Source organism: Thalia democratica, chromosome 6, assembly GCF_965202585.1.
Source record: "Thalia democratica chromosome 6, ktThaDemo2.hap1.1, whole genome shotgun sequence".
In the NCBI taxonomy this organism is placed as follows: Eukaryota; Metazoa; Chordata; class Thaliacea; order Salpida; family Salpidae; genus Thalia; species Thalia democratica.
In genome coordinates, this window is record NC_139170.1 from 12,328,715 (window position 1) to 12,342,222 (window position 13,508).

Below are 13,508 nucleotides of genomic sequence, written 5' to 3' on the forward strand. Positions count from 1 at the left end.
AAAAAAATAAGTTCATAAGTCAGTACAAAAGTTATCTTATAGACAGTAAAACTGATTTTAATTAACTACAAAGCATCAGGTTCTTTTAAAGATAGTTAAATTAAATCTTAAAGTCATAACTAGCTTAGCTTGCATAAGACATACTTTACTAACTAAAAATGTAGGTTTTACCTAAAAATTAACAATAATATAATTAAAAACAACAATAAACAAGTCAATTGAATAACAAAAAAAAAAGAAAATTAATATTTTTTTATTATAGAATTTAAAACTGTGAATAAAGGACACTTAGACATTTTTCTAAAGTCATTTGAAACGAACACCTTAAAAAAAAATACATCATAAAATCTTGTAAAATTTATAGTTAATTTTTATAAGTAGTTTTAAATATTATATTGTAAAATGTCTTATTTAAAGTACAAATATGTCTAAAAAGTGATTTATAAAAACAAAAGTCAGCTATTTTTTACACAGCAAGCACCAATGTCTTATTTAGCTTGATCTTCCTTGAGCTTTTGTATCTTCTCCATTTCAAGCTGGAACTCCTTCTCTGCGTGGCGATGGTAGTTGCCCTGTATGATGTTGTAACTGCAGAAGGAGTAGACGAAGGGAAAGGCCACGCACACCCAGAAGAACCTCTGCCAGAACTTGTTGGAAATCCTCGGTCCCTTTGACTTGTACCCCTCCTTCCTGCCGGGAAATCCTTTGTGAGCGGCAGTTGCGTTTGAGGGGGTTTCCGGGGATGCCTTGTGAGTAAGGAGGATGTCGTAAGACTTGTTCAACTGTGAAAATTGTTTAGTATTTGTAATAAGCTTAAGTTACTTGTTAGCATTTTTTAAAAAATTCTCAGGAAAATTACTTGATAAAAGAATAGAAAAATGCAACATATATGTATGGAGGTGATAGAAAAACAATTTTAGTAAATTTTATTTGTATTTCTCTACTAAGATTTACTTTTGTTTAATTTGACATTAATTTAAGCTTAATAAAACAGTAGTTAAAAATTATAAAGATATGTGAGTTTGATTTTTTTAGTTATAGATAAAATAAATATGGTTATCAGTTCTGGTAATACCTTAATAAATTAATGTTTATTGTCTATCTCTATAAAAGATTTACAACAATACTAACTTAGTGTTTGTTAATCTTTTTATCTTTTAGTGTTTGAATCACACTAATCATATGAAAGGATTTTTTAATAGAACTTTTAAAAAACATAACGTATAATAATATAATATACTGTTGTTCTTTATAAATTAGCTTATGGTAATTTTTTAACATTATTTAAAAAAACTATCATTTATATCTTAAACTAATGCATTTGGAAATTAATTCAGATCAGGTACAAAAAAATATTAAAAGGTTGCTTTTATACCTATTTTTAATTATTAAAACTATATACACATGAAAACTTCATTGCTTATTTTTTGGTAATAAAATAGTTCAATATTTATGATTAGTATAGTACTGTTGTGTTAATATTCTTAAAAGTTTTATACCCAGATATTTTTTTTTATTTATATAAAAGTTAAGTACTAAAAAGAATTACTTAAAAAATACATAGTACTAAAAAACTGTTATAAGCAAGTGAAATTACATACTTTTTAACTTTTTACTTTGTAACTTTTTTTACACTTTATTTTGAAACTTTTTTGATCTTACAATAAAAGATCACTGAAGATTGTCAAATTTAGTTTACTCTACAAATACTTGCAGCATTACATCAATACAACTCTAACAGGGTTGCCACACTCTGAAGAAAAAGAAAAACAGCCTAAGTTTAAAAGAAAGTCTGAAAAAAGCAAGTGCTAAATACTGAAAGAAAACCACTTAACTAAACTGAAATACCAAAAAAAACATAATAATAACAAAAGTACTTAATATCTAAAAAACACACATTTTGCAAACTAAAAGATTTTAAGATCATAAAAACTAGCTTAAAATTTATAAAAAATGTCAAAACTAGCTTGAATTTTGCAAAATATTTTTTCTTATTTAACAAGCCTCATTTTTCAAAAACATTCAAATTAACATAAGTGTGTGGCAACCCTTCTATATACAAAATAAATTTTTCCGATACAAATTTAGCTACTAACATCATTTACTACTTAAAAATAGTTATTGAATCAAAAATTTTCACTAAATTTCCAAGGTTCTATTTAAACTTGTAACAATTTTTAAATGCAAATCTGAAGGTTTAGTTATAAAACATGCTGTGTAGAAACTTTTAATATCAAAGAACTATTTACTTATACTTAACTCTAATAATTAATTAACAGTTGAAATTAACTGGATCTGCCTAATTATAATTTTTTTTTAATTAATATACTAAAAATATTTCTTTACTCTACTTTAATTTTTAACCAATCTTGTGAATAATTTGTATTTATAGTCCCTTTTTTTGTTAGGTCTTTGTTTATTGCAGATTTTGAGCACAAAATTTTTCATATTCTACAAAATTTTGCTTATAAATTTTGAAGTGTCTATATAAAAAATGAGTATAAAGATAGACTTTAAATAAAATTATAAGTTTTGATGAAAACTAGCAATAAATAAAAAAACTAATATTGGTATTATACTAAAAAAATCACAAAGTTTAGTAAGTTTTTAGTATTTTATAAAGAAAACACTCTGATGTTTTAAATAGAACTAATTATAGTTTTTGTAAACATAAAATTTAACCATTACAGCAAAACTAATTGAACTTAATGTAGTGCAACAACAAAAAATGAGTATATAAAAAATCACACTTTACCTGTAAAAACTGGTCATGTTTTTTCTTATCTCCCTCATGCTTGTCAGGGTGCAATTCGTGGCACTTTTTCAGGTAGGCAGCTTTTATTTCAGCAGTTGTGGCATTCTCTGCAACACCCAACACAGTGTGGTGTTCCGATGACAGTGCAGCACTCCTGTGCAGGCATCTACTTGCTGTGTAACTCCTGAATGCCACTGAAATTGTTTTTGACGGCAAAGTGTTCATGTTTTTGTATTTAAAATCATAAAGTCTGTTAGTTTTATAATACTTTATATATTCAAAAAAAATTCAAGTTAAAAAACAAAATTGAATGTATCTTATAATGTTATATGCTTGAAATTATAAAAAAAAAAAGTTTTATATTCTAACTGTTCAAAATATAGTTTTAATTGTTTGCTAACAAAAGATCCTAGTAAAGTAACTTCACTGGAATATAAATAAAAACAAATTATACAGATATATAAATTATTAGAATATAAAACAAATAAAAACAAATTATACAGTAATCTTCCTTTATTCTACCAACATATGTTTTTGTGTGTCAACGAATCAACACACTTCAACTGGGTTCTGTAAAAAAATAATTACTGTAATGAGAGAATAGAAGCATAGAATAAAGTAGGTGTATATATGTTTTCATTAAAATAAGATATATTCTACAGATAATAGTTATTAATAGGTGAAATACTTAATATTAAATCCGACTGTTATAAAACTATATGATATTTGTAATTATTAAGTCTAAAATAAATAAGTAAGCTAAATTACACAACAAAACATAATATAAACAAAGAACTTACATTAATAGGAAAGATAACTAACTTTTATTTTTGTTCAAAATAGATTACATAAAAACAAAATTAATGTTCTTGCAGTGCAAATTAAATAGTTTAAGTAACCTCATTTACATTGTGACGTAATTATTAGTTGTAACGAATGTATTTTTTTTGTTAGTTGACAACAGTGAATTTTGATTTAGTTATCTTTCCTATTAACGTAAGTTCTTTGTTTATATTATGTTTTGTTGTGTAATTTAGCTTACTTATTTATTTTAGACTTAATAATTACAAATATCATATAGTTTTATAACAGTCGGATTTAATATTAAGTATTTCACCTATTAATAACTATTATCTGTAGAATATATCTTATTTTAATGAAAACATATATACACCTACTTTATTCTATGCTTCTATTCTCTCATTACAGTAACTATTTTTTTACAGAACCCAGTTGAAGTGTGTTGATTCGTTGACACACAGAAACATATGTTGGTAGAATAAAGGAAGATTACTGTATAATTTGTTTTTATTTGTTTTATATTCTATTAATTTATCAAAGTTTATCTTTAATATTATTAGCTTATTGTATGAGCTTTTCAATATTATTATACTACTTAATATATAAATAGATTATCTTCATAAATTTAAGACATATTCAAACTTATAAATAGTTAATAAAAGTAGAAAAAAAGTACAACAAAACATATACAAGTTTCATAGATGTTTTACTTGGATAAAGTAAAAAAGATTTATGAATCATATTGTTCACATTTTGTTAAATACTAGTATAAATTATATAATTAAACAGTTTTTAACAAGTTCAATATTTCAAAGTCAAAAAACAAAACTTGTACTGAATAAGTCTCTCTTTACTAGTATATAGTATACTAATATTTAAAATTTAATTATTTTTCTCTATATACCAATTAATATAGGTTTTTAAACTGCAAAACTTTAAAAATTGAACACGTTTGTCTAAACTTATCAATTTAATAAAATAAAAAACTAAACTGAGCTTATTTCCATAAATGTAAGTTTTTTAAAGTTTTTAATATAAAAAATCTGTTTAATAATTTACTACTAGCTAATTTTATAGTTCAAAATATTTAAATACCAATGTATATTTTTTTAGTTTTATTATTTAAGCAGTTATCAATGATTACATGGTTTGGTTGTTGAATGATTTTTTTGTATAATGGAGGTGAACATTTGCTTTGTGATTTGAGCTTCATGAATTTCCCACATTTTTTTTTCACTGTTATTTAAAATTTAGCCTTGTGAACTTTCTCTAAATGGCATGTCACTGGCAGTTTTGTATTTAGTTTTAAAAATTTAATTATCATGTTGTTTCTTAAAAAAAATGCTAAAAAAGCTTTTTCTAACATCCTAGTGTATGAAAAAAACTTTCAGTTATTGTTCTATAAAGAGGAGAGAAACTAATGTTTTTCTACCATAAAAAGTCATACCCTGTGATTAGCATGTGAATACAGTTTAATGTCTTGTTGAAGACAAAATATTTTTTATGGTTAATTAAAGTTCAAGTTTTTATAACATACAAAGTAATTATTTCAAAAATAATCAAAATACTAATTATTTAAGCAGATTAAATACAACTAGACAAGTGACAAAATGGGTCAAAGGACATGTACCTGCTTGCATTGATAAGTTTTTAAACAAAGCTGAAAAAGAAAATAATTCTAATAAAATTATTAATGCAATAAAAAGATCTGCTATTGCGGAACATTTGGTGAACAATCAGAATTTGGCTGAAAATTTCAATTAGGAAAGATTTAAGATAAATAAAAGTTGTTATAACGTGTTTGACTTAGTTAAAATGGAAGCTATATGAAGTTTAAATAAAAAACCTACCCTTTATAGGCTAAAATAGTGTTGTTTTTTTACTTAATGCTCTTTTTGGTGTTTATATGTTTGTATTAAATCAGCTTTTATAACTAGCATTATGATTAGTTTTGTGTAGTTGACTGCGGTCTTTTCAGCCTCAAAAAACCCAGCCTCAAAAATGAAAAAATACCCTAAAAACATGGTTTTTGAATTTTTTGAGTCTAAACTCAAAAATCAATCACGTTCACAGTTTTCAACCAATTTAAACAAAAAAGGTCTTAAACAATTGTTTATGCTTTGTAGTTATCAGAACATTTACTTTTATTAATTATGAAAGCCGAAAAATGTTATTTTTTTCCATCACAAAATCAAGCATTTTTTTACTAGTGTTTCCTTATAGAAGCGGACATGTTTTTTCAAAAATCAATCACGTTCACAATTCTCAACCAATTTAAACAAAAAAGGTCTTAAACAATTGTTTATGCTTTGTAGTTATCAGAACATTTACTTTTATTAATTATGAAAGCGAAAGATATTATTTTTTTCCGTCACAAAATTAAGCATTTTTTTACTAGTTTTTCCTTATAAAAGCGGACATGTTTTTTTCAAAAATCAATCACGTTCACAGTTCTCAACCAATTTAAACAAAAAAGGTCTTAAACAATTGTTTATGCTTTGTAGTTATCAGAACATTTACTTTTATTAATTATGAAAGCCGAAAAATATTATTTTTTTCCGTCACAAAATTAAGCATTTTTTTACTAGTTTTTCCTTATAAAAGCGGACATGTTTTTTCAAAAATCAATCACGTTCACAGTTCTCAACCAATTAAAACAAAAAAGGTCTTAAACAATTGTTTATGCTTTGTAGTTATCAGAACATTTACTTTTATTAATTATGAAAGCCGAAAAATATTATTTTTTTCCGTCACAAAATTAAGCATTTTTTTACTAGTTTTTCCTTATAAAAGCGGACATGTTTTTTCAAAAATCAATCACGTTCACAGTTCTCAACCAATTAAAACAAAAAAGGTCTTAAACAATTGTTTATGCTTTGTAGTTATCAGAACATTTACTTTTATTAATTATGAAAGCCGAAAAATATTATTTTTTTCCGTCACAAAATTAAGCATTTTTTTACTAGTTTTTCCTTATAAAAGCGGACATGTTTTTTCAAAAATCAATCACGTTCACAGTTCTCAACCAATTAAAACAAAAAAGGTCTTAAACAATTGTTTATGCTTTGTAGTTATCAGAACATTTACTTTTATTAATTATGAAAGCCGAAAAATATTATTTTTTTCCGTCACAAAATTAAGCATTTTTTTACTAGTTTTTCCTTATAAAAGCGGACATGTTTTTTTCAAAAATCAATCACGTTCACAGTTCTCAACCAATTAAAACAAAAAAGGTCTTTAACGATAGTTTATGCTTTGTAGTTATCAGAACATTTACTTTTATTAATTATGAAAGCCGAAAAATATTATTTTTTTCCGTCACAAAATTAAGCATTTTTTTACTAGTTTTTCCTTATAAAAGCGGACATGTTTTTTTCAAAAATCAATCACGTTCACAGTTCTCAACCAATTAAAACAAAAAAGGTCTTTAACGATAGTTTATGCTTTGTAGTTATCAGAACATTTACTTTTATTAATTATGAAAGCCGAAAAATATTATTTTTTTCCGTCACAAAATTAAGCATTTTTTTACTAGTTTTTCCTTATAAAAGCGGACATGTTTTTTTCAAAAATCAATCACGTTCACAGTTCTCAACCAATTAAAACAAAAAAGGTCTTAAACGATAGTTTATGCTTTGTAGTTATCAGAACATTTACTTTTATTAATTATGAAAGCCGAAAAATGTTATTTTTTTCCATCACAAAATCAAGCATTTTTTTACTAGTGTTTCCTTATAGAAGCGGACATGTTTTTTCAAAAATCAATCACGTTCACAATTCTCAACCAATTAAAACAAAAAAGGTCTTAAACAATTGTTTATGCTTTGTAGTTATCAGAACATTTACTTTTATTAATTATGAAAGCCGAAAAATATTATTTTTTTCCGTCACAAAGTTAAGCATTTTTTTACTAGTTTTTCCTTATAAAAGCGGACATGTTTTTTTCAAAAATCAATCACGTTCACAGTTCTCAACCAATTAAAACAAAAAAGGTCTTTAACGATAGTTTATGCTTTGTAGTTATCAGAACATTTACTTTTATTAATTATGAAAGCCGAAAAATATTATTTTTTTCCGTCACAAAATTAAGCATTTTTTTACTAGTTTTTCCTTATAAAAGCGGACATGTTTTTTTCAAAAATCAATCACGTTCACAGTTCTCAACCAATTAAAACAAAAAAGGTCTTAAACAATTGTTTATGCTTTGTAGTTATCAGAACATTTACTTTTATTAATTATGAAAGCCGAAAAATATTATTTTTTTCCGTCACAAAATTAAGCATTTTTTTACTAGTTTTTCCTTATAAAAGCGGACATGTTTTTTTCAAAAATCAATCACGTTCACAGTTCTCAACCAATTAAAACAAAAAAGGTCTTTAACGATAGTTTATGCTTTGTAGTTATCAGAACATTTACTTTTATTAATTATGAAAGCCGAAAAATATTATTTTTTTCCGTCACAAAATTAAGCATTTTTTTACTAGTTTTTCCTTATAAAAGCGGACATGTTTTTTTCAAAAATCAATCACGTTCACAGTTCTCAACCAATTAAAACAAAAAAGGTCTTAAACAATTGTTTATGCTTTGTAGTTATCAGAACATTTACTTTTATTAATTATGAAAGCCGAAAAATATTATTTTTTTCCGTCACAAAATTAAGCATTTTTTTACTAGTTTTTCCTTATAAAAGCGGACATGTTTTTTTCAAAAATCAATCACGTTCACAGTTCTCAACCAATTAAAACAAAAAAGGTCTTAAACGATAGTTTATGCTTTGTAGTTATCAGAACATTTACTTTTATTAATTATGAAAGCCGAAAAATATTATTTTTTTCCATTGCAAATACTCAACTTAATACACATTATGTTAGTTTCACTTTTTTAAATAAAAAAGTTATAATTAATACGTCATAATAGATTTGCTAGCTTTCGCGGTTTTCTCTTTAGCCGCGGTCATTTTAAATTAGTTTATAGCAAGCTTGTTTGTGTACAATTCAACAGTATGCCTAAAACAAAAAAATATTGTCTTTCATTTGCTTCTTATTTTAAAGATTTTAACAAACTTGTTAATATCATGGTGTGTTCTAATTTTAAGGAAAACTTTTCAAGAGAAGCATCTAAAAAGATAATACAAGTTTACAAGGAGAAAAAATATATCCAAGAAAAAGAAATTAAGATGTTAAAAAACGGTTGGAAAAGTAAACGGTGAAATAAAACGGTTTTTTTTTTCTAAGCAGAAAAAAGCATTTTAAACACAGAGTTTTTCGGCTAAATATTGCGTACTTAACTGGTAGTGCCTACCTAAGAAATGCGTACTTAAGCGGGATATTAAGATCAAAAAATATTGTAAACCCCTTTTGAAAAAAGTCTCGACACGCCCCTGGTTATAACTACAATTTAAGAATCCTACAAAGAACAGTTCAAAATAGTTTTAAACGATTTAGTAATTTCTATATATTTAAAGAAAAGTATTAATTAAAGTAGGTTGAAAAAACTAAAAAATATGATTTAATAATAATTTATTAAATTTATATTAAGTTAATACTAATTTATGCTAAAATTACATTTTACGTAACACAATAAAGTCGTTATTTTTTTTCAATAAAATAATACCTATTTATATTAACAACTTTGTAAGACTAGTTTGTTTTTGAATTAAATCTAGATTTAAAATAAAAATAAATTAAACAAATTAAACATAGATTCTATACTAGCTTTGTCTGGTATTTAAATAAATAATCCATAGTTTAAAATACCTTCTAAACTTTAGAAGGTATTTTAAACTATGGATTATTATTTTGTGAAATATAAAACAAAGACTAAATTAAATTTTGAATCATATGTATAGACTTTATTAGTTTTATTTTTATAAATAAATCACTAAATCTTGTAAAAATTAGAAAATTATATAATTAGTTTGTTTCTAATAGTTTCCAATCGATAGAACGTTTACGTTTGGTAGGTATGCATATGCTTTTATGATTTTACTATATATTTTTTATAATTAATTTTTCGCTGTTTTTTTATACGATGTGGTTTAAGTAATTCTATTTGAAATTAAATTCGAAAAAATTTTAGGCTTTTAGAAACTTGTTAATTCGTTATACTTTAAATCAACAAATTTGAACTACTTTTATAGTTTGCGCATAGAGCATTAATTAGTGACTTTCATACATTGGCTAAAGTAAAAAGACAAGTTCAAAAAAATATATGTTTGTTATAGTTGCTTTGATTTTTTCTCAGAGACAACATAGTGCTTTTAAAAAGATAATTCAATATTAAAGATAGCTTTAATTTGTAAATACAAAATTTAATAAACTCATTAAAATGAAACTGTAATTCTTTATTGATTTAAAAAAATAATTCAATAAATATAAAGTCATTCTATTCTGTATAAAAAGGTTTTTTTTAAAGCTCATTGTTAAATTTTTTCTTAAAATATTAACAGACGATAACATTAATTGTAGGTTTTTGTAAAAAATAATCCAAAATAAATAGTAAAGCTGTTCATAAACGATTTAGCATATATAACCACTTTGACTTTCACGTTAAGCCCCAAAACTCCGTTAGTCGGATGCAATTTCTTAAATTAATATTTTGTGGTACAAATATATCTTTTCTATAATTTCGTGTGCTCCTAAGCATGGTTGTCAAATCTAAGTTATACTAAACTTAGTGGTTATAAGTATGCAGTTATTTGTAGACAAGCTGTACATTGTTGTTAGTTTAAAAGCTTTTTTTTTCATATTTTAATACAAACTTCACTATAAATAGGAAAAATAATAACAGTTAAAACAGTTAAAAAAGAAACTAATGTCAACGATTTTGACGTAATGTCAGGTTCAGCATTAATGAACTTAGATAAAAGAACTGCTGAAAGCCTTGTAGAAGGAAAATTTTGTATTTTTTTCATAGAAGCTCAGCAACGTAAATTAATAGTGAGTTAGTATGTTTTTTTAAAATTATATTTTATACAATATACTCTTTTTTACAGTTTGTAAACAAGATCAAAAATGTCTGGATGTATCTCAATCCTTTTTACAAAGAAAATTATAATGAACAACTAGAAGAACGTGTTGAAGAGCTAACATGTTCTGTTAAATTAAAATTTCAACCAATTAGTCATAATTTCCTCAAACAAAGCCAAAGAAATAATGAGTATTTAGTTTTGTTCGATGTAAGTTGCGATTTAATTTAATAACTAAAAAAATTAAACAGTATTTGAAAAAAAAAATAGTTTGCAGAAAAAATTATTCAAAATTTGAATAATGAGATTAGTAGTTTGAAGTTAGAAGGGGATGAACAGCTACTAAGTAAAAGAAAACTTATTGCAGATGAAATATTGTTAATTGGAGGTTAGTATACATACTAAAGGTAAATTAGTCTTTTCTAAAATAAAAGTTTTATAACGTATATAATCTTTGTTATTCAGGTCCGCCAAATGTCGGTCCAGACCTAGACTATTGCTTTGGTTGCGGTAATGAAGACTTGGAAACAAAAAAAAAAACAAAAAGTTTTTGTGGGTGAGTTCAACTTAAGGTTAAAAATAACAATCATTAAAGATTTAAATATAGTTTTTATTTATAAAATACGTAAACAATTTTTTTAAAGATTCAGTGCGGAATTGAGAAGTGCCGACGGTGGTTCCACTTGAAATGTGCCGGACTAAGAACCAAACCAGCTAAAGGGTTTAATTATAGCTGCTTAATGTGTCAAAATTTATGATTGTTTCAGTTTATGAATTTCGTTGTTTCGTTGCTACTATTTAAAGTTAAAATTAACGACAAGTTACTTTAAAATTTTATTTTTATCTACTGCTTTTACATTATTAATCGTTTGCTAAAGATCCTTTGCTTTAAATTTACTTTAGTGTTTATTTATTTGCAAAAATAAAATGCTAAATAAAAATTTGTATTCTTAACTTATAACAAAATACTTAACACTAACTAAAATACTTGCTGTAAATTGACAATATTCGCTTTAAAAGTACTCCTGCATTACCAAAAAAATGCAAACAGTATATTTTAAGGCCATAATCTTTTATCAAGAAGGTGGTTTTAGGGTAAAATTATGTTTATTATGAAAATACTTCTTAAGACTTTTATTCTATTTTTAAAATATTTTTTAGTTAAGTTGAATGTTTCTTATAATTAGACTTAAGAACTCAGTTATAACTTATTAAAGTATTTCTATTTGTTCTAAAGCTTTGAATTAAGATTTAAACAACAATTTTAGTAAAACTTTCCTTGCTTTTATTAACATTAAAAACATATACTTGCAATTAGTGTTTGTATAGTTCAGCAATAGGAGTAAATATAATAAACCTGCTATCAGCCGAATTTAGCAATGCGTATAGTGCGTAGAGTGGTAAAACAATAATAAAAGCTATAAAACAAAAAACTGCAGTAAAACCAGTTATATATAGTATATTTTTTTCTCTATCTTTAAGTCTTTTGTGTATAGTAGACTTCCATTTAACGCAGTCGTCTGCAAGCAACTGCCTTAATCAGTTTTTAAGTTATTTGTTGTTGTTGATTGTGCAGTAAAGTTCATTGTTTATTTTCGATGGCATACAACATCTCAACTTGTTGACGATGGCCGAAATACATAAATACTGGCTAAAACTGACAAAACGAGCGTGGAGAGTAAAATCTCACATTAAGCTGACAATGTCTAAGACGTTGGGCTGTGAAGATTTGCCTGCGTCAATTTTCCTGCCTGATGAGTCCTAATTACCTAAACCGGTCGTAGGATTGTCTCGGATGCTGTTGTTGTTGATCGTGCGGTGAAGTTCATTGTTTATACAGTTTTTAAGTTGAAATGTTTATGCTGTATATCGGTTAAATATATTTTTATAATTTGGTAATAATTTATTACAATAATAAAAAAATTGATTAATATTAATTTTTTTTTAACTTATTAGCAATCGGTAAAAAATTGTTGCCTTTGTTTTTTTATAAAGAAGGCTCACTTAAAAGCACACTTTAATTGTGAACAATGAGCCTTGATAATTGTCAGCACTTAAAATCATGTAAAAAAGTTGGTTGTCAAGGATTTGAGTATGTGAATAAAATCATTCAAAAAAGTTGCAAAATTTTTCATTTTTGAGGCTGGAAGTTTTAAGGCTGAAAAGACTTTGGTGTGTAGTTGACTTTGCATGTAATTAATATTTGTATTTGTTGATTACCAGAATCTAAATGTTAGAGGGGTAAGTAAAATTATACCTCATGTAACTCACTTTTGCCTAAAAAATAGTTTTGCAAATGGTACTGTTTGAGACAGTTTTTTTTTACCTTATAAATTATATTAAGCATTTAACCTTAATATTTACTACAGAAAAAAATCTATCTAAAAATTAAGAAACCCCTTTATTGAAAAACTTACACAATGCTTTTTAGATATAAGTTTTGATAATACCAATTCGACTATCAGACCACAAGTCTTCAATAGACTTAGACCGGTTTCGTCGCACTCACGGTCTGATGATCGAATCTAATCAAACCTTATGATAACCTTGAGCTTGTCTCACAACATACGAAAGTCCAGGCATAAGCTCTGTGGACCAGGCCCAGGTCAAAAGGGTTTCTTAAACGTTTTTTCATAAGGCCCCCTTTAAAAAAGTAAAAAAAATATGGTTCCCTTCGACAATATTTTTCAAAATACTTACTTTAAATACAGCTAAGACTTTTTTTTTACCATCAACTCCATAACATCTAATAAAAATTTCATATTATTGCCATTTACAACTTCTGGCCCCCTAAACTTCTGAAATTTTTACATAATACTATAGTATAAGTTTCAAAATTAATCTTAAACACACTGAAGACCTCTTTTTTTTTGCTCTTTAAAACTTTAAAATCAACTCTAGAGTATTAAATTATGGCCTCGTAGCCCCCTGTGACCTGTGGCATTTTTACTGCTTATGGCTTATTTTGTAAAAGCCTGCTGTAGA

General features: G+C 25.5%; 1 protein-coding gene across 1 annotated transcript; it reads right to left on the bottom strand.

The window, feature by feature from the left end:
* On the bottom strand, nucleotides 1-3,001 carry LOC145838015 (uncharacterized). The gene is made up of 2 exons (XM_082945534.1): nucleotides 2,756-3,001; nucleotides 1-782 (listed from the first exon to the last, which is right to left on the bottom strand). Exons 1-2 carry the CDS (start codon nucleotides 2,978-2,980, stop codon nucleotides 489-491), a joined length of 519 nt encoding a protein of 172 aa, XP_082801660.1. The 5' UTR covers nucleotides 2,981-3,001; the 3' UTR covers nucleotides 1-488.
* Nucleotides 3,002-13,508: the final 10,507 nt, after the last annotated feature.

Coding starts and splice junctions, on each gene's coding strand:
- LOC145838015 (XM_082945534.1), bottom strand. CDS start 2,980: ATGAACACTTTGCCGTCAAAAACAATTTCAGTGGCATTCAGGAGTTAC. Junction 783..2,755: donor AACATGACCAGTTTTTACAG/GTAAAGTGTGAT, acceptor CAATTTTCACAG/TTGAACAAGTCTTACGACAT.